Consider the following 23,075-nt stretch of genomic DNA (forward strand, 5'->3'; position numbering starts at 1 on the left):
TGGAAAAACGCTACTATTCAACTGAGGAATTTATGAACGATGACATCACCATTTGAATAGTGTGACTGTTTAATATTACAGCATTGTGTATAATATTGTATACACATATAAATGTACTGTTACATCATCAGAAAAACAATTTAATAATATTACTATGGCTGTCATTTGTATATTGTGACCGTTTAATATTATAGCATTGTGTATAATTTTGTATTCATATATAACAATAATGTACTGTTACATCATACAAAAAACAATTTAATAATATTACTATGTCCAATATCAACTTGTACTGGTAAAAAGTGGTGTTAGGGAATTACGTGTATCGTAAGGCTGAAATTGACATGTCTCCTGTACAGTATGATCAGATGATATGTAAATGTATGTTACAAGTTGAATAAGATACAAATACAAAAAAAAAAACGCTACAGTAAAAATTTGAGCCGATTGCTATGGTTAATTATTTAGCTAATTGTGACCCATTGTGCAAAAATGACAAAAAAAACGTATTTGGTAACTTTGAACCTCTGGGCATCGGTAAAGGATAGTAATATCAAGGAAAATTTCAAAGTTTCTCAGAAATATCATAAGACAATATCGTACAACTTGTGACAATCTGTCATGAATAGAAATTTTAGAAGTGGTCATCCCCAGAATTGGTACTTTTTGGACCAAAAAATTGTGGTTTTTTTGTTATTTTCTGAAGACTCGCTCATGAACAAACGGTGCTTTTGGAAGATGGTTAAGGTCCACACTAGATCACACCTACTGCAAAAGAAGCAATCGATTTGTTCAATTTTTCTGGGCTGGAGAAAGTGTGTAATGTTCAATCAGTAGGTTTGATTTGTTGTCACAGTTGAAAACTGATAAACCACAAGTCGATGTAGGAGTAGGCAGGTCACATCAAACTTTCAAAAAGTGTTTGAGAAGTTAGAAGACAGAAAAAGTTATGAGAAGAAGAAAGTTTTATTGTTAGGTTGCTCACAGGACAGCACAAATGGTCACAGGTTTGTTTTATCCATTGGAGATTGTCACAAAGATACTGAAGGAACTGAACTGGAAGACTCTTGAATATAGTTGTAAACTATCCTGAGAATGTCTATTAACAAAGTTTCAAGAAGTGACTTTAAATGATTACTCCAGGAATGTACTACAACCCCCTACGTACTGCACACTTAGGGATCATGAGGATAAGATCACAATAATTGCTGCACACACAGTGGCATTCAATAAGTCATTAATCCTGCACTCCATATGTGAATGGAACAGGGAGAAACCCTAATAATTGGTACAATGGGATGTACCCTCTGCCACACACCTTATGGTGGTATGCAGAGTATTGATGTTGATGTAGCAGGTGTTGGATAACGGTTGCAGGATGAACTATGGTCAGGTTACCAGGTCACAAGTTTCTTTAAACCTAGTGCAACTCTGGGTGAGGTGACGGAGGATGTAGATTCACTTTGCAAAAACTTCATAAAGGAAGGCATCACGGAAAGTTTGGGTGGAAGAAGCAAAAATATAGACAAGGACCCTAATTATTCAATTGAGGGTGACAGCTAAAGATAGCTTCAGCAAAGAGACATACTGATGTTGGCCTCATATCTGTCCAGAGGTGCTATGACTGGCCTCATTTAAACTCATCTGGTATGAGAGTTAATTTAGAGGTGAAGCGGCTGCTTGGATAAGGTATGGAGTCTCCCCATATCAGTGTGGTTCCTGTTGACTCTATCAATAACTAGAACTATACTAGGCATGGTCTTCACCGCAACAGGATAGGGAAGGGGAAACTGTCAGGGCTAATAGCAAAACACTTAATGGGGGTCACAATCACAAGTTGTAAAGTACCAATGGTTACAAGTTACAGAACAGCAATTTTTAGTTTTGGGAGGGCAGAAACAAAAGATGTTCAGAGACAGGCTGAAAATGGCATTCACATTGATAAAACAGGCAGCCAGAAAGCAAATTTTAATATACACCATTAATGCAGAAAGCCTCTGATTGAAATTGGAGACATTAAAAAAACTAACAGAAGAATTAGGTTCATCCAGTTGTAATTCAGCCAGTGCACAAAATCAGCTATCCTTATTACATCAGAATATGTGATGGCTAAAGGAAAAGCTTAATGAGTTGCTTATTTGTGTTGAAGAATTAGAGTTGAGCAAACCAGTTGATACAATGTCTCTCTGAAAATTATGTGACCACCGGTATAGATATGTTAAATGCTACAGGATGCAGGTTAGCCTTTTGCCACATTTGCCAAAAACTGTTTTGATTTCAAGAATACTGATATTAATAAATTTTGTTGAGGGCGGTACTTAGAAGCTTGTACAGCAGAAGTAGTATTTCACAATAAGTCCTTTATAATAGCAAGTAATTTAAAGAGCACCTTTATGAAACTTCAATCTCTTCATAAAAAATCGACTGATGTCCCATCTCACAGTAAAAAACAAGGAAGTAGTAGTTGTTGGTGATTTTAATGTGGATTTATTGAAAAGCTCTGTCAGTGAATAATTATTGCAATCAGTAACATTTGTGGTAAGGTCTTATGGGACCAAACTACTGAGGTGATCGGCCCCTAAGCCTACACACTACTTAATCTAACTTAAACGAACCTACACTACGGGCAACACACACACCCAAGCCTGAGGAGGACTCGAAACTCCAACATGGGGAGCCGCACAGACTGTGACAAGGCACTTCACACTGCACGGCCACCCTGTGCTGCCAATCAGTAACACTGTCATTCAATTTTATTCCCATAGTGAATTTTGCAACTAGGGTATGTAAATGCTCTGAGACTGCTATTCATAAGAACTTTGTAGACAAGTCTAGGAAAAAAAGTCCTGTCACAAAACCATTTAAAAATGGGCTATCTGATCATGACATGGAGCATTTAGTGTTACATGTTGAAATTTGTGAGGATAAAAGACCTATTCAATATGAGTACAGGAGAGTAATAAATCAATCAAAAATTGAGAAATTTAGGAGATTGCTCAAAGACATGAAGTGGGTAGATGTTTAGAGTACTTCTGAATGAAAATACAAAGCATATTAACGTTGTTAGTCAAAGATTACTCATTTGGGCTGAGTTTTTTCTTAAGTTATTAGTGTTATCACTCTCTTATCGGCGGAAATTTTCTGGACTGGCTAAAATATGCTGAAGTTAAGCTTGTTTACAAGAACAGGGTTAAGGAGATGCCATCAAACTATCAACAAACTTCACTTTTGCTGGCTTTTTCAAAAATATTTGAAAAGTTTGTGTTCAAACATCCCCTAGAGCATTTGACTGCAAATATTTCACTGTTTGTGTATCTTAAGGGTTCCAATATAGAGAAAGCTATTTCCACATAGAATGAGAGTGTATTTAATTCATTAGATAACAAATTAGAGGCTACTGGCATTTTCTGTGACCTGTCAAAAGTCTTTGAATGTGTGAACCCCAAGCATTCTCTTAAGTAAATTAGAATATTATGGTACCATTGGCAGTGTTGCAAAATGGTGTGAGTCTTACCTAACTAACAGGAAACAAAGAGTGTCACTGCAAAGTAACTGTGAAGCAAGCAGTCAGTCTTCATCTGACTGGAAATTAATTATATGTGGCGTTTCTCAAGGTTCCATTCTCGGTCCATTTCTTTTTTCTTGTGTACACTAATGATCTCTAGTCTGTTACATTGCCAGACGCTAAGTTTGTTTTGTTTGTAGATGATACAAACATTGCAATAAGTAGCTAGTCAAGTATAGATTCGGAAATGACTGCTAATCAAATTTTCACTGACATTAATAAATGGTTTAAAGCTAATTCGCTGACATTAAACTTTGAAAAGACCCATTATATGTAGTTCAGAACTGGTAGAAGATTTCCTTCCCGAATGTTTTTAACATGTTGACATGCAAATCAAAGAGGTGGACAGTGTTAAATTTGTGGGATTGCAACTCAACAATAAATTCAGTTGGAAAGGGCATACCGCAAAACTGCCGAAGCAGCTAAACAAGTCTGTATTTGCAGTGGGAATGATGTTAGATGTAGGAGATATAAATATGAAAAAATTGCATACTTTGCTTACTCTTGTTCTATTATACCATTTGGGATCATATTCTGGGGTAACACGTCAAAATGAGCAGAAGTTCTTAGCGTCCGAAATAAGACTCATTTGTTTAAATTCAAGAACGCCATCCATGCAGAAACCTGTTCAAGGAACTTTTCATTCTAACCCCTGCTTCTCAGTATATTTATTTCTTAATGAAATTTAGTAGTATACATCTATTTCCAACCAATAGCTCAATACATAGTATCAATACTACTAATAAGAACAATCTACATAAAGAGCTAAAATCACTTACCTTGGTCCATGAAGGGATCCAAGACATTTTCAATAAATTTCTAGCAACCATTAAAATTTGGTTTAAGATAAAGCCCTGTTTAAACAGGGTCTGAAAGAATTTTTGATTGGCAAATGCTTGTAGTCTGTAGATGAATATCTTAACAGGGACTGTTACCGAGCTTACTGAAACATGACTGCTAGATTTCGGTTTTGACATCACTTGGCCACAACAGTCAAGATTAGGTATTTTGTGTGTGATATATTTATAAAAGTGCATAGCTATGTTTCATTTTGATATTAATTCTACATATATTAGCAGTTCCACTTCATTGTAACCTATCACCTATTTTGGAAATCTCCTGACAAATGATCAGAATAGTGAGCATTAATTCAACTGTTTTACCTTTTTATGTTATACTTTCTGACTTATTCCACACCCACGAGAATCATGTCATTTTTGGGTATATGGAATGAAAACTGAGTCTAATCTAATCTAAACTTTGACCCTGTACTGTAGGATAGCAGTTCTTCCAATAGTTGTCGAAATGGTCGCTAGGCCGATTGATATGCAAAACAGTTGATCTCTTTTGTCTGAGGTCAATATAACCCGAAATATGGTCCCCTGAAAAATTGCATTGAGGAGTGCGGCTTTTGGAACATATTGGTACCATGGCCTGATGTGTATGAACTGTTTGCGGTTTTGAAGATCTACTTCATGTTTAATAAGGAATTATATTTATTATATGGTTCGTCCAAATGAGTATTTTGTATGTATATCCGATATTTCCTGGATTTTGTTATGTTTAAATAATGCCAGACCTTCTCTAAAATAACAATAAAACTGGGCCAGTATGTCAAGAGATACGGCCCCATCACACATCTTTCACCGGGCACAGTACTGGCTCTCAGCAGCCATTACTACAATACATGGATCTCCAGGTCACTGTCATGTACGCGTCTTTTGCATTTATGTTCAGCGTTTAGTAAGAAATTATATTTATTCTGTATTTCGTCCCAGTAAGTGTTTTTTGCGTATATCCAATATTCCCCGAACTGCGTTACGCTCTAATGGTGTCAGACGTTCTTTGAAATAACAATAAAATTGGTTTGCTATATTTAGAGATAAGGTCCGAACACACATCTTGCCCCAGACCCAGTCCTGTCTCCCAGCGGCCCTGACTAACACAGCGATCTACGGGTCAAATAAAAAGAAAAACCAGTTTTTTTCCCCATACTATGTTGTAGACCATTTACAACGGATAAGCAAACAAAAACAGTAACATAGCTTACAATGTAGTAGCATGGCAGTATTCGTTATTACGATGATTCCACAAAGCAAGAATGTTAAATATTTATCGAATTCCTGGTTCTTTTAATATTCTGATATTTTATGCTTATTTAATTTTATCTGCAAAAAGGGAAAATTACCAAAACCCACTGTAATACCAAAGATATAGAGATTCTACCTCTTTGGTAAGTAGCGTGAATTGTGTGTTGGTTTTAGTGTCAGTTCGGCATGCAAAGAAATTCAGCTGGACGAGACGCTGAAGTATTGTCACACACTGGTTAATGGAAGCGGCAATATAAATGAGGAGCAATGGCAAAAGTGTCGGGGAATGTGGTGTGTAATATATAATTGTGTATTGAAAGGATTTGTTTATTTCATTCCTTACCATATTTTTGAAGATGATGATTTCTCATTTATTTTGTTTTAGGGAGCTGATGAACTGCTAAAGGGAGCTGGAATACTATCGCGCCCAGCGGAAGAATTTGAGAACGATGTAAGATATTTCGAAAATATTTGTCGTCTGCAGTATGTATGACAACACGACGCGGGTTTATAATGCTTCATGTTTTTGTGGAGAGTTTGTCCAAAAATAAATTACATTAAGATGCTGCAGATCACTGTGTTGTGTGAAGTACACCCGTATGATAAAGCTGTCAACCGCACCTGCAGCCACCACATACTAAATGTGTTGAAACGTGCTGCTAAAATAAGAACCATATATTTGCGTATACGGTTCGTTGACGGTCATTTGTGAAGTTTGCCCAGGATTTCAAGGCTAGGTTCAGTGGTACTTATCAGATGAATGTTTGTAATACTGAGTAGATATAAGGCCTTTGTTTGCATAATTAATTGACCTGACCCCTGTGCTAGATGTCAGGTTGTTCTCTGTAACAATTCTCATTTCAACTGTATAAACATCAAAACTTTGCAGCAATGTGGGCTACATTGCTCAGTGTTTCGTAACAGCAACTCATAGAAGCATGACCAGGGTGTAGCAACGTCTCTGAATTCGAAAGTATATGCCTTGGTTCCTTCAGAAGAAGATTTGAACTGTACAATTTTTGTGATGTGTGTTCGTTGGGTACCTGGTGTGCGTCATTCGGTTACCTCAAGGGGTGATAAAGTTGTAAAATTGTTGTTTCTTTTTAATGTTTTGGATTTTAGGTTGTGGTGATGTACTGATCTGTAACACAGACAGGTGTTACTTTGGTTGAGAATTGTTCAGGTGGCATGGAAGGGGTCAGGAAACTACCCACTTCGGCATTATGCAGATTGTTTCAGTTTCTTCCGAGAGAAGTTGAACTCCATAAATAACTATCAGAGAAAACAATAACTGACTCAGCAAACCCAGAATTACCAATAATTCGAGTTGTACCATTAATCACATGGGAGAATATGAAGATAATGTATTTCTCAAATCAATGCATATGCTTACTAACGTGTTATTGAACAAATACACTCCATGTCAGAAATAAGTTTTTAAAATCAAAAACAAGTTTTTTTAATCAGTCAATAGCTAGAGCTTTTTAATTGAGGAAGTGAGTCATTGTAACAACTGCTTTGAGCTCTTAGACCCACAGTAGGCTTTAGTTTTACTACTGTTACTTTGAGCTTCAATAATTGGTGTAACACAATTTTGTAGTGCTGTGTTGAATGATAAGGCAGTTACAAAATCATCTGACAAGTAAAGACCAATGGGAAATACTTTTTTGTTCACTGAGAAAACTTAAGTGTGTTCAAAAGTATACATTGTCCAGGTTGTCAGACTACACAGTGATTCAATGGTGTTCTTTACAGAATGAATATGCATTACCATCTGTCTTTCATCTTCACACTACTACAGGAAGTGTACTGTGATACTGTTTGTAGTTTATTGAAATAGCTCTTCAAATCAGCATTCTAAACACAGTTAGATTTGACCCCCTGATTTACCTCAAATTGCTTGCAGATTTGAAGATGGTGGTAACAACTGGCCAGCTGCTATACTGACTACTTGTTAAGGATGGAGTTAAGCAAAAAGATTACTGTAATGACAGTCATCAACCTGACAGCTTCATGTGAAACTGTTGACCATCAAAAGCTGCTGATTATAGGCCCATGATGTGATGTGATGTGTGGGAACTGTCTGATATACTTGGTTGGAACCATTCTCAACAGCAGGAGATCCTGTATAGTCAGTCTCTATGGGAGAGCAGAGGGGTATTGGGTAGAGGAATCAGAAGAATGGCTTAGCACAAAAGGAAGCATCCTGACGCAGATACTGTACAACATGTATGTAAAGGAAAAGTCGGCATCAAATTGTACCAGGCAATTCATTTACCCCAACAATACAGTAATAGCAACCTAACATTAGAGTGCCTCAGAAGTAGAAGAGAAACTGACACAATTATTGAAAAAACACACACACACACACACACACACACACACACACACACACACACACACACACACACACACAGTATTAAGATACCAAGTGAAAGTGTGTGCTCTTTAAGTCATTGGACTAATATTTAGCATGACAATGACTCAAATCTCTGTCCATCCATCCACATTTAGATTTTCTATTGTTTCCATAAATCACTTAATCCTGGTTTGGCTTCTTCAAAAGAGCTCGACCAGCTTCTGTCTCCAATCCAAGCTTATGCTCTCTTTAATGACCTTGATGTTGACACTAAACCTTAATACCCCTCTTGTCTATTAAGATGCTAACTGTCTGAAATCAAACCTCAGCAAGATGCAGTCAGCATTTTTTACTCCAATAACAGCATGGTGAGAAGCTAATGAGGTGAAAGACTCTAGCAGTGCTCACAGCTTAAATGTCTAGTTTAGAACTTTGATCTCACAATGATATGTAAACAGAGCTACATAAACACCCAAAGCCAAGATATAACAGGAACAGTACCCGTGTGCAGCACATCTCCAAATGCAAAGAAGGCAGACACTGCAGTAAGTGAGTCAGTGTGGATTGTGATGGGATAAGAAGCCAGAACTAGTACAGAATTTCTATTCGCACAGTGACATTTCACCCCCCCTTCACACCCAACAGGACATGGTGTCAGTGGTGAGAGGATAAAATTGGAAGCCAACCCTGAATGCACAGATCACAGCCCATTGATAAGACACCTCCAATCCAGGAAAAGCTTCATTCGGAGAATGCAGGTCCTCGTGCTTGCCTATCACAAGCACATAGAGGAAATGGATGGCAAAACTGGAGATATGCCCCAAGAGCAGAGCCTGCCTCTGGCAGTGAGATCTCTTACCCTGTCTGGTGAAGGATAAAAGTGGGAGTGCTGTGTTGCAAGGCCAACATGCAGAAGGTAGACTTGTCCCAGATAAATCAGATATTCTACATGAATGTGGCAAGATACAATGTATGGGCCACTGTCTTGTAGATGAATCTTGCACACAGAAGTGCTTTTTGAAGTTAACAGCAAGGCCATTTCAGTCAGTTTTTTTGGAAGCAACTGGATTAAGTGCATACAAGAAAGAAAGTAAAATAAGAAATTGCAGCTGAATCCAGGCAGAAAATGAATAGGCTTTTTAGTGTTGGTAAAAAATTGAGAAATTAATGTCAGTGGTCACAGTCGGTAGACTACAACACAGGTCATTTGAAGGAAATATCACCTATTTCTGTGTTTCAACATGTGAATCCAGAAAACTGGCTGTATTAAGTAGGTCATGGATAGTGTTGTTAGTCTCCCCTTCCATGTTAGTTGCTATAGAAAGGTAACTCTGGCAGTGGCAAATTAGCATTTGTAACTACTGAGTTGGGACATTAAGTACTTACAACCCTTTTCGATGACATGATGTAGGTATTGGTGGACTGCTTTCATTTCGTATAATCTAACCACATTCAGAGTATGTGTGTTCTTTTTGGGAAGATAATATGAATATAGAAACTTTTTCAATTCTACTAACCAGGAGTGCTATTGTTTGTGGTTGACGAGAAAATGTCTAACACCAGGTAGGTTGTACAATGTTCTCTGATTTTTTTAAAAAAAAAAAAAAAAAAAAAAAAAAAAAAAAAAAAAAAAAAAATCTAATAAGTAAAATTTTATTACAAATCAATATTAGGACATTATGATGTTCCTACTAAAACCAGGAAAATTACTAATCCTCAAACTAAAGACTAGAGATCAGTGTTGCAAAAACTGTTGTTAGTATTTCTTATTTATTTATTTTCATTTCTTAAAATAAGCTTTTATTCACCTCGCCTCTCTGGCAGCTCATTAAATAATATTGGTCCAGGCAGTCATTTTTGTGCCACCATAAAGCAATTTAAGTAATCCAGTTGTTACATAACACTTTAAAACTGGACACATCAGACTCTTGCATCACAATTTCCTCTACACATTTTGGAATACAACCTGATTGTTACAGTCATTCATTTTGCTTTAGTTATTTATCTAAACGTCAACTGTATTCTGGATTGATGTTCGCAGTAGAACTGGCTGGAGACGATAGTTCTGTGCATCAATTCTGCTGCCTTTTCTTTATATATATAGTTATGATGGATACTCTTTTTAAATCACTGGGAATAGTTTTCTACTTAAAAGCTCTGTGCTAATAGCCTGAAGATGTTAGGCTATCAGATACTCACAACAGTTGCTTTTTTGCCATCAAAAACTTCAAAAACAGAGGTAATAAAATAGTGCAAAGTACCTAGAGTTGCCAAAATTTATGCTGTTGCTGCTGCCATTATTACTGCTGCTGATGCTGAAGAAAAATTTGCTGTTGTCACAAGCACCACAGCTTTCGCTGGTTGGTGTTGACTTAAAAAGAGCAGCACATTTCATTACAAGTTCACTTAGTCAGCACAAAAACATCATGGGGATGATCTCTCAACTCCAGTGGCTGGTGCTGAAAGAGATCCATTAAGCATTATGTGTAGTTTACTGTTAAAATTCCAAGAGCATATATTCCAGAAGAGTCGCTGAATATATTGCTTCCTCATATGTATATCTTATAAAAAGACAATGAAGAGAGATTCAAGCCCACACACAGTTTTACCTGCAGTCTTCCTTACTGTGAACCTTTCATAACTAGAACGTGAAAGGGGAGAAAGTGACAGTGTTACTCAAAGTTCCCACGAACACAAACACAAGGGAACTTGCGAAGTGTAGGTGTAGAAACTGGCCAACGAATCTTTTTTTAGTTTAGTGTTTTTGGAAATTAATGTGCCCCTTAACCCCAATGTAATTTCAGTTTCAGAATTTAGTTTGTATTAATGGTTTTTGTAAATGCTTATGGCAGCCTGTGCATTATATATATCTAGCAAAATGGCATTCCCACTAAACACTTAAAAAAAACTGTAGTACACATAGATAGTGAAGAAATGAATGAGTACTGTAAGAGTAAAGATTCATACCTAAAAATATTTCATTTGTGATTTCCTGCAATACTTTTCATAAGGATCACAAGTAGTCAGGCAGCATGACTGTACCCATTTGCCTTGATAATGCTTTTCCATTTGAGAAATAGCCTGGTGGAACTGTTCTCCATGTGCCTAGTTTATCCTAACAGGAGCCCAATTGATTATTCACAAAATTTAGTTTAAGTGACATTTTACACCCCCTAAGGCATCTCAGTAGTTATTGTACAATATCATGCTAGTTCGCTGCCCCATGGTTTCGTGAAAAGTTCTTGCAGACACTTGTGAAAGACAGCCATTTCATTCTTGCAACATTACTCAACAAATCAAGAAAATGTTCATCAGACTTTAATTCTCTATATTGTGAGCCTGGTAATATTCCTCCTTTATTTATGATTCACTGATCCTTGGAAACATTTCTCATATGTCAATGAATCTATGTGAAATTTAGTCCACAGCTTTCACATAGGTTTCAATGAGACCCAGTTTAATGTGGATACACATTTTTGGGATCAACAAGATATGTGTGCACCACATTCTTCTGCCCAGAGAATAGGTAAGTCTGAACAGGGCATATTTCTCTCTAATGGAGTTTTTTAGTGACTCTGCTGTCCAGCTCTCGTAGAAATTTGCAGTTTTTTGTATGTGCAAGCTGCACTCCTAGAAGAACTGGAATTGCTTGAGATCTCCACATGTAAACGTTTACATTTCTCATGCTGGGTAAGTGAGACTAGCAGTTTAAAGTTCTCATATGCCTCTTCAGATTAACTGCATGAGCAGTTGGAACAGAGCGAAATTTGTTCCCATTGTGGAGAATTACTGCATTCAGGCCAACTTTTTTGGAATCGATGAACAGGCTCCTTTCCTGTAGACTTAAGTTATGGCTGAGTCTCTCCATAGCAGACTCTATATCGTTATGAAAAACCAAATTGTTTTCCCCGGGGGAAAAACTCAGAAAAAGAGAATGGTGGTTATGATCAACACTCGGAGGTGGTTCTTTCCTTGCAATCAAGAAGCCAAAAGCTTAAGCTGTTGCTCTGACAAATTGAAATTAAAAACAAAATTATGGAGATCCCCTTTGGACAAAAAGTGTAACCCATTTGATTCACAGTTGCCACCTCCTGTGGTTTTGTCACTCTATTTGTCTTCACTCATTGTCACGTTCTTTGTAGGCATTAGTATCAGCAGTTCTTCAGTGTGACGTAAAGGCTTTATGGCAGATGCTAAATTTTTTGCACTTTATTTTACAGGTCCACCTTGATTACATAATTTTTTACAGTTCACTATGACCTGTTTCGGCTACTGACATCTTCAGATCATAAAATATTCGGATGTAGTATCAACGTCAAACTAAACATGTAGGTACATGGTAAGCTGAACACTAGTGAACAGGGTTCGACAAGAGGTTCGCATACTTACACAACTTATTGGCCGAACTGCCTGTTTATGAGCCAAAAATATGCTTTGAGAATGGGGAGAGTTACCCCAGAATATAATACCATATGACCTAAGCAAATTAAAATAAGAAAAGTAGACTAATTTTCGTGTAGAATGATCGTTTACTTCAGATATTGTTCGAATAGTAAAAGTGGAAGCATTAAGTTTCTGAACAAGATCCTGAATGTGGGCTTCCCATGACAGTTTACTACCTATCTGAACACCTAGAAATTTGAATTGTTCAGTTTCACTAATCATATGAGCATTCTGCCAAATTAAAACATCGGGTTTTGTTGAATTGTGTCGTTTTGTGATTTAGCGTTAATTTATTTTATACAAGCCAAGAACTTATGTCATGAACTGCACTTTGACAAATGGAGCCAATGTTGCATCCAACATCCTTTACTACCAAGCTAGTGCCATCAGCAAACATAAATATTTTAGAATTACCTGTAATACTAGAGGGCATTTCATTTATATAAATAAGGAACAGGAGTGGCCCCAACACTGACCTCTGCTGCGCCCCCCACCCCACCATTTGACCAATCCCCCAATCAGACCCCACATCACAGCTATTTTCATCACTGTGAATAATGACCTTTTGCTGCCTGTTGAAAGTAAGAGGTGAACCAATTGTGAGCTACTCCCTGTATTCCATAATGGTCCAACTTCTGGAGCAATATTTTGGAATCAACACAAACAAATACCTTAGTTAAAAAAAAATGCCAAGCATTCGAAACCTTTTGCTTAATCCATCCAGTACCTCACAGAGAAAAGAGGATATAGCATTTTCAGTTGTTAAACCACTTCTAAAGCCGAATTGTACATTTGATAGCAAATTATGTGATATAAAGTGATCAATTATCCTTACATACACAGTCTTTTCAGTAACTTTAGCAAACACTGATGGCATAGAAATAGGCATAGAATATGTTGAGTGTCTCCATTCTAAGACTCGTTGCCTTATGATGGTGAGCAAAAAAGGAATGCTGGGACCACTACATTTCTTCCCTGGGCATGTATGCTTGCTGGTCGGTGTGGCCGTGCGGTTCTAGGCGCTTCAATCTGGAATCGCGTGACCGCTACGGTCGCAGGTTCGAATCCTGCCTCGGGCATGGACGTGTGTGCTGTCCTTAGGTTAGTTAGGTTTAAGTAGTTTAAGTTCTAGGGGACTGATGACCACAGATGTTAAGTCCCACAGTGCTCAGAGCCATTTGATATATGCTTCTTCATCACAGGTTTGGTCCAAGCTCTGTAGCCACCTGGGCCGCTAGTGACTTACTTCTCCACATGACACAGCTCCAGACCTGGATTCCATCCACAGCCAGATGATTCAATATTTGGATGTTACCCAGAGGCAATATCTGCTCAGGGTCTTTAACTGCATTTGGCTCACAGGTACTTTCTTGGCAAGGCAGTGTTGTCCCCGTTCTTAATCCCGGGAAGAACATGTCATCTCTCGACAGCTACCACCCGATTAGCCTAACGAATGTACTTTGTAAACTGCTAGAGGGGATGGTTAGTTTCCAATTATGTTGGGTACTCAAACCTCAGGGCCTTTTGCCAGGACGGTTCCTTTGAAAGGGCAGGCAGACTTCCTTCCCCACCTGTCCCGAAAACAGTGGGACCAATGACCTCGCTGTTTGGTTCCCTCTCCCGAATCAACCAATCGGTGATACTCCTTTCCCCCATGGACTATTATTCTCTTCTGTTATCTCATAGCCAACTGCTGGTTGATAAACTACTTCAGAAATGTAAATATTAAGGATTTCTGTGTGGTTTGCAGTACACTGATGCTCATGTTCTGTTGGAATTTGGTGCACCTCTGACCCACTAGGTCACTACTGGTTGCTGACACATGTGCCCCTGGATCCAACAAAAACTTACACTTCCTCTCCCTTACACACTGTTGCTCATTATACCTCTGCATGTGTACGTGTTGCATCTTATTTCAACAGGAATGGCTTCCAGTGGTCTTCAGGTTCCCTCTTATATTTAATGTTTGCTTCCTTCCTCTCTGTATAATCTTGACAGCATTGTTGCTGTGCGTGCTTTGTACACCCACATCTCATTCACAGAGAATATGCCACATCCCTTGACACATCGATCTATTCACATTCCATCGTAATCTAAGAGCTGAATGGAGGTCCTTAGTACTCGTGTGCACACCCTTGACATATCCAGTAACAAGCCTCTTTGAGTTCCCTTTGCTTGGCATCCTGCTGCAAAATTCCATTTACGTGTTTACTCAATCCAGCTCATATGTATATATGTTCAGTTTCCTTACACTGTCAGCAGGATCCTCTGTCTTCCCCCTGCCTCCTTTCGATAGCACTCAACCATTTCCAGTGTCAGTTCCTGGTCACGTTGCTCTGACAGGAAATGAGGCCACTGATGCTGCTGCCGAGGCTGCAGCTCTCATACCTCAGCCTGCTAGTTCTTGCATTCCCTCCAAAGATCTGTGTGTTGCTGTCTGTCAGCAGGTGATATCACTTTGGCATCATCACTGATCCTTTCCTTCATGTGAACAAGCTCCAGGTTATTAAGTCTTTCCCAGTGGCTTGGACGACCTCCTCCCAGCTCTCTCACCGTGAGGAGATCACTTTAACTAGGTTGCGTATTGATCATTGTCTTTTTAGCCATCACTGTTTAAGTGGTGCTCCCCTACCACTTTGTGTACATTGCGCTCAACGTCTGACGGTCTACAATTTCCTGATGGAGTGCCCTTTTTTAACTGGTTACATTCTCGTTTGTGTTTGCCGTCTGCGTTATCAGCTGTTTTAGCGAGCAACGCATGGGCTGTCAGCCACGTTTTATTCTTTATCTGTCTTGGCAAAATGGTGAAAGCCATTAATTTTTAGTTCTGGACATCCGTTTCTCAATGGTGTGTTTAACCAACCATTTTCCATGTCCATGTTTTTACCTGTGTTCTCTTCCATCGATAGGGATTGAGATGTAGTTGTTTTTAACTCCTCTTTGCCTTCGTGTTCTAGAGTTTTGACAAAGGTGCACATGATCCTAATTGTTTTTGCACCATAAAACAAAACAAAACAAACCATTCCTGTGAGAATCTCGAACTATTCTGCTTCTGAATCTGTGCAGGAGCCCCTGTTTTTAGTGCTCAAACATCTCTGTTTTCCTCTGAGCTTCCATGCATCTTACAGAGGCTTTTACCTCTCATGCCAGATATAATTTGGCTTCCTGCTACAATCATCAATGCCCACCCACATTGTTGGGCTCTCTACGAACACCAACTCCTCAGACTACCTTTCAGTGGCTAATTAGGCTAGTGGCTGATATATATGTTACAAGGTTTCATGCTCAGAGTAATGCGATTTCATCATTCGTCACTGCAAGCTTTTTCCATAAGTCCATATCATCTGCTTGCTCTTCATTGTGCTACTTCTTTAACCAATCATTAATTACCAAACTGAAGAACAAACAACATATTATTGTGCCTGATCATCATCTATCTAGATTACATATAGTGCTTCGCAACAAGAACAAAATGGTGGCACATAAAACAAGGTACTATACTGATTCAGCACATGGTGCATAATCCCCAAGCAGATTACACTGTGATCATCTAAAATGCTCCAAATAATGGTCATTGCTGTTGCCCGAAAACTCAGACACATCAGCCAAATCCTCTGGCCTAAACAAAGTAACTCTCAAGTTACGGCGACACATTCTCCTAGACTACCAAGTCTGTTGCACACACCAAGAGTAACTAACAGTTTTTCCACTGTTTTGTCTACACAGCAGGTTGTGGTCAGACATCTCACTGCATGGGTGACACACCCATACTGCCCACTGAAAATGATGTCACCACTTCTGATGCTAATTTGTGGCCAACCCCGGGGGTTGTAGAGTGGCCACATTGTCAGAATGTCGAATGGCTGAGAGTTGAGTCTGGATGGCAGGCCAATAAAAGTCGAGAGAGGAGCATCTGTCAAAATCAGTAATATGTTTTCTATTTATACATCAGCATTTCATTGATACGGGGAAGTGACAATGTCCCTGCCCCTTGGAAAGAGGACTGCTAGCAGACCAGTGGGCTGCTAGTGACTCGCCATTTGGCTGCAACATGTGCTCGTGCCCTGCTTTGGTGACACCTGCAGTCGGTGCCTGGCGTGCACCCTTATTGCATGAGCCACAGCATCAGCGTTGGCAACATGTGGCAGGAGAGGAATCTTGCAGGGATAGCCAACTCTGTGATGAATGACTGCACACAGGTGGCCAAAGTGTGCAGTCAGTAGGTGCACCCATCGCATTGTAGAAAGGCAGCTGCTGTGTCTGGTTGCAACCTGCTGCCCCTGGGCAGGAGTCCGGCTGCTGCTAGAGTGAACCGGGAAGGCCCACTGTGGTGTGGCACCAAGTCTGGTGGGTGGACTTAGTGCAAGTATCTGGTATTGCTGTGGAGACTCTAACCTGTGGCTTCTGCTGGCGACTCTATGCTGCCACCTCATCTGGCATAGCTCCCTCATGCTGGTAGAATACTGGGCTGCGATTTATTCTGCTACAAAATCAACACTATTTATTCCACATAGTAGCGCACTTGTTATGCCAATTCTCCGCTTCTCATCATTTACTTGGTAACACCACTAAAACTCTGTTGATGGCGAAATCCCCTTGCCTGTGCCATGCATAATAGCTCTGCTGGCATGTTACACAGAGTGAGCATAACCCGCTTGGAGTAATTCAGCACCATTACTGCCATAGCCCTAATGACAACACACTGTGCTCACCAGCTTCGTGCAGCTAATCCAATATTCCACTGTACCTTCTCACAGATTTGGATCTTAAAATGGTAGCGGCACTACAGTTTTGTCAAATTAACGGCACATTGTGATCTAACATATTCTCTGGCAGAGTGATATGTAGCCCTACATGTATCTAGTTGACGATTGATGTTTGTGGTCATTGAACTCTACAGTGATTGTTTTGCTTTTCTCACAAGGTGTCTTGGAAACATGAAATTAACCCTTTCAATCTCTCTGGCTACAATTGTGTACATTAACTTTTACTTTGTCTTAGTTGCAACAGAAGTATTTTTTCCCAATGGAAACCTGAGGTACACATTTGTGAATGTTCAACATTTTCATCATGCAAAAGTACTGCCAACTGGTGAGCATAACTATGAAAATATCAGGCAAATCAGTGTAGTGCAGCAGCTTGTGACAGTGCACAGTAGCTCGTGACCACCAGAATACACAGATTTGGTTGGTTCACTAATCCCACTGTTCAACTGAATATTGTTGTTGTTATTTTGCATGGTAATTGTTGAATTATCATTTTACTATTTATTACAATAGAGAAAATTTTCTAATTATAATTAGTAATTAATTTTATTCCATAAAATGAAGCCAAGTGAACAAAGTAAGTTTTGGAAATGGGTATATATTTTTATATAAGTCTTGCATATAAAATCATTTTAAAAAGTCACCTAAGAGGCTTGCCACATAAATAAAAATTTTCCTTCCTCCAGAAAAAATTCAAGTCAGGAAGGGTTAATCTCAACACTATCAAATTACTTAATGCTAGTAACTGGAAAATGACTCTTTCTGCACCCACATCCATACTCAGCTAACCACTGTGAAGTACATGGCAGACAGTACTTCCCATTGTACCACAAATAAGTTTCTTCTGTCACTTTTGCCTATGAAGCATAGGAAGTGTGACTGCATAAATGCCTCATTGTGTGCTGTAATTAATGTAATGTCTTTGTGTTTCCTGTGTGAGTGATACATAAGGTGTCACAGTAAATTTCCAGTTTTCTTTAAACTTCGTAAGTAGGCTTTCTCAGGATGGTTGAAGTCTATCTTAAAGTACCTGCCAGTTCATGTTCTTCAACATCCCAACTTTCCCTCAGCTCAAACAAAGATCTCATCTTTTGTGTTGGCCTTTATTTTATGTTTAATGTCCCTTGCTAGACGTATTTCATGTAAGTCACACACTTGAGCAGTGTTGCATGAGTGTTTCTTAACCAATCACCTTTCTAGCCTGATTGCATTTTCCCAAACCAGTGAATCAAAGTTTCCGTATACTTAACATTTTGAATGAGTGTATGTGACATTTCATTTCATATCCCTACAAATTGTTATATCCAGTTGTGTATATGAATTGACTGATTCTGATTGATTCTGTGTTTTGTTTAATGAACTGAATATTTCTGCTAATTTGCTTTCAGATAGCATTCATTACCAATAACTTCATTATCTGCAAAAATCTGAATGTCGCTGTTAATATTGACTACCAGGTCATTAACATTCAGCATTAACAGCAAGGGTCTCAATTCACTTATCTGGGGCATGTATGAAGTCACTTAGACATCTGTCAGTGGCTCTTCATCTAAGATGGCATGTGTCCTCCCTACTAAGTCACCTTTTGTCACACGTTTCATAGTATTTTTTATAAGTCAAGAAATACTGCACCCACCTGATTGGCTTCATTGATAGCTTTCAGAATGTCGTGCGAGAAAGTGAGTGTTGGGTTTTGCATAATCATTGTTTGCATTATCTGTGCTGGTTGGCATGTAGGCATAGAAGTAGTTATTCTGTTTGAGATACCATACTTCATTCTGTTAAAGTTCATAATATGGTCTGAGATTCTCGTTTGTTACAAGATGATAATCAAAGACATTTCTCTGCAAAGAATTACAAGGACTGATGAGTGTGTGGGAATTTAATGACTTTATGAACTTATTTTTGAATGGTTTATATAAAAAATACTCCTGATAATATATACAGTAACTAAATCCAGTACAGCTAATTCTAAAATCTTGGTGCATGTAATGAGCTGTTTTGGAGGAACCATTGCTATGATCACTGCTGTGTATGGAATTTTTTATTGCATTACTTAAGTAAGTTCTTGTGAGTTATTTTATGTACAGAAAACAGCTCATAATCAGTTTCAAAATATTTGTTTGCAGGCATCAGTGGAGGCGATGTGGGCTGTTAAGGCCTATGAACATGCAGAAGTATATTTCAATGTAAGTGATCAAGCATTAACATTTGAATGATACTAAGTGCCGTATTATTTAATCATTATGAGGAAAAAGCATATCAACATCCAATGCTGCATATTAGTGTTGCATATTCAACATTGGCTGTGCTGTCATAAAGTATCATGTAATGAGATATTGGAGTTCCATTTACACCTAAACAACAGATAAATATTTAAGCGACAAGGAGAGCAATGGATCTTTTCATTCTCAGTTACCAGGCATCTACAGTGGCAAGGAAAGCAATGTACCAATCTTTGATAATGATATAACTTGGTAGTTTTACAGGATTAGGTTTGAATGAGCAACACAGGATAAAATCTTGCAGGGAGTCTGCAATGCTGTACAGAACAATATGAAGAGGATAACAGGTGTCAGCAAGAAACTCAAAAGTGTAACAAAGCTCTGTCTACCCTAATTCATTGTTAACATTACAATGATGTGTACTGTTCCACTTTGAGATTTGTAAATTGCTTCATAGGTGTGACTCAGTGAGCAGTAAGTATCGGTCCACAAGCTCTATCTGTCCTGTGTATTTTTTGACACATGTTGTTTCCTTATCTTTTGAACTGCTATGTAAAAAATTCAAATAGCACTGTGGTTTGGATTCCATATTAACCATAAGTCCTCTTGTAATCAGCTTGATCAGTGAGAGGGGTTAAGGTATACCACCACCAATAGGAAAATCTTTGTGTTGTTCAAACCAATCTTCAGGTGTAAAATGTATTTTACATTCCACATGGCTTGATGGAAATGTTAAAATTGCTTTGATGTCACAATGACTGTATCCACAAGTGGCACTAGCATGAGGAAGAAAGATTTCTTACAACAGAAGAGTCTCTCTCAATCTAGAGTCTGAATGACCTCCACCTGCCCTCTCCATCCCCCTCCCCTCCTTCCCACCACACTGCCCCAACCAGTCCCTCTTCCCCACCTAAAGAAGAATAGTATAGTTCCCGAAAGCTAGGACTATTGTTTCGTGGTTTTATTGGCAGGAGTAGGAATTATGCTGCCTCTCTATCATCTACATCATACTTCACCTAATGGGGTGTGGCGGAGGGTACTTTCAGTACCACTTTCTGATCCCGCCAACCCTGTTCCACTCACAATTAGTGTGTGGAAAGAATTATTGTTGGTCAGCCTTTGTATTGGCTCTAATTTCTGGAATTTTCTCCTCGTGGTCAATATGCGAGATGTATGTGGGGGAAGTAACGTGGTGTCCAACTCCTCCTGAAAAGTATTGTCCTGCAATTTTAATAGTAAATCTCTCCGTGATGTACAACACCTCTCTTGTAACATCTGCCAGTGGAGTTTGTTTAGCATCTCTGTAAAGCTCTCTCCCCAGCTAAATGATTCCGTTGAAGAAATGCGCCACTCTTTGTTGGATCTTCTCTTTGTCCTCTATCAGTCCTACCTGATGGGCATTCCAGATAGATTAAAAATACTCGAGAATTGGGTGAACAAGCACCTTATCAGCCACTTCTTTTGTGGATGAGCTACATCTCCTTAAGATTCTTCCGATGAATCTGAGTCTGGTGTGTGCTTGTCGCGTTATTTGTTTTATGTGGTTGTTCCACTTACAGTCGTTGTTGTTAGTTACACATAGATATTTTACAGCAGACGCTGTCTCCAGCTGTTCGTCGTCAATAGTGGAGCTGTACAGTTGTGGATTTCTTTTCGTATGAATGCACACTATGTTATATTTATTCACGTTCAGGGTCACCTACCAGAGCCTGCACCATTCAACAATTCTCTGCAGGTTGTTCTGCAAATTTTTACTATCTTCTGGCGTTGCTACTTTGGTATAGACAACTGCATCATCTGCGAATAGCCTTAAAGAGCATCCAGAGCTTTCTACTATATGATTTATATACATTGTAAATAGCAAACAGTCCTATCACACTTCCCTGTGGTACTCCAGATATTACCTTTACATCTGTTGATTTTGTTCCTACCTGCAAGAAAGTCTTGAATCCAATTGCAGGTCTGCTCTAATACTCTATACTCTGTAAGCTTGTATTCTTTTCACTAAACAGCAATGCAGGACAGGGTCAAATACCTTACTCAAATCAAGGAAGGCATCAACCTCAGCGTCATTGTCCACTGTGCTGTGGATCTCGTGGAGGAACAGAACGAGCTGAGTTTCGCTTAATCTCTGTTTCTGGAATCCATGTTGATTTTTATGGAGGATATGTTCATTTTCCAAAAACGTCATAGGTCTTGAGCATAAAACGTGTTCCATAATTATGTGTTAGATTGACGTCAACGATGTAGGTCTCTAATTGTGTGGATCTTACGACCTTTCTTAAAAACGGGAATGACCTGCGCTTTTTTCCAGTCGTTAGGTGCCTTTCGTTGCTCAAGAGATCTATGATAAATTACTGCTAGAAGTGGAGCAAGTTCTTTCGCGTAAATTATTTTCTGATTGCAGCTGTCGAGACAAATCCAATGATTAGTAACAGTAAGGTCTCTGAAGGTCAGCGAAGGCTGAGAAGGTGGCATGAACGTCCATTACAGAAGAGGTGTTCAAAGTGATGGCCATTGGTATCAATGCAGTGCTGCAATCATCTTACGGATTGAGTGGTATTCCTAATCACTTCGGCACTTATCGAAGCACATGCTCTGACAATTCTCTCTCATATATTGTGCAAATAGTAGATATTTGCCGAATATGGCGTATCCATCTAACGTGCCATTGATATGTAAACACCGTTCGACAGTTCTGCAATAAGACACTAATAGGAATGGTAAGACTAGTATTGTCGAATCAAGTAAATGTGAATGATGTACTCCTTTGAAGACCAAGTCAATATGTTTCTCATTTACGGAGAATGCCAGTGAAATGCAGTGAGAGCTAGAGACTTAAACGCTGAAAGATATTTTCAACATTCTCACCCTACACTTTGTACATTTAAATATGTGTGCGATTAGTTGAGAAAAACTGGATCTTTAACACATCAGAAACATATCCGGCAAAGGAAAGTTACTAATGAGGAAACGGAAATTGGTACTCTTACCACTGTGATTCGAGGTCCTTGTATTAGTTCGCGTCAAATCGCAAGGGAATCTGGCATGAGCCAGAGTAGTGTTGTTCATGTTCTGAATCACCATAAATATCATCCTTACCATATCAGTCTCCACCAAGAATTAACTAGTAATGATTGTATGTGTTGCATTGAGTTCTGCCGATGGGCTCAAATTCAGATTCAGAGGGATGACACATTTATTAATTTGAATGTATTTACTGATGAGGCTACATTCACGAACCATGGAAATGTTAATTTGCGTAACATGCATTATTGGGCAACTGAATATCCATGTTGGTTGTGGCAAGTTGAACACCAAAAACCGTAGTCGGTGAATGTAAGGTGTCGGATTCTGGAGAACAGAATTAGAGGCCCCTATTTCATTGAAGGAAATCTTAATGGTAGGAAGTACACCACATTCCTGCATGAAACATTAGGTCTGTTATTGGAAGAAATACCTTTAGGAACAAGGAACAGAATGGGGTATCAACACAATGGGTGTCTGGCACATTTTTTTGCTGATGGCTAGAACTAAGTTGCAGAGACAATTCCCAAATCATTGGATTGGACGTGGAGGAGATGTGTCATGGCCAGCTCGTTCATCAGACTCGATGCCTCTGGATTT

The 23,075-nt window shown here is 38.8% G+C and overlaps 1 protein-coding gene across 1 annotated transcript in view; it reads left to right on the forward strand.

Moving 5' to 3' along the window:
* The first annotated feature begins 5,811 nt into the window (after positions 1-5,811).
* LOC126413299 (protein PBDC1) overlaps positions 5,812-23,075 on the forward strand; it is a 58,631-nt gene continuing 41,367 nt past the window's right edge. The window contains exons 1-3 of the mRNA XM_050083202.1: positions 5,812-5,946; positions 6,041-6,106; positions 19,353-19,412. Of these exons, the coding sequence (XP_049939159.1) occupies positions 5,923-5,946; positions 6,041-6,106; positions 19,353-19,412 (150 nt within the window). The 5' untranslated portion in view covers positions 5,812-5,922. The remainder of the gene's footprint in view (positions 5,947-6,040; positions 6,107-19,352; positions 19,413-23,075) is intronic.

The sequence above is a fragment of the Schistocerca serialis genome, chromosome 1, assembly GCF_023864345.2.
Source record: "Schistocerca serialis cubense isolate TAMUIC-IGC-003099 chromosome 1, iqSchSeri2.2, whole genome shotgun sequence".
NCBI classification, from domain to species: domain Eukaryota; kingdom Metazoa; phylum Arthropoda; class Insecta; order Orthoptera; family Acrididae; genus Schistocerca; species Schistocerca serialis.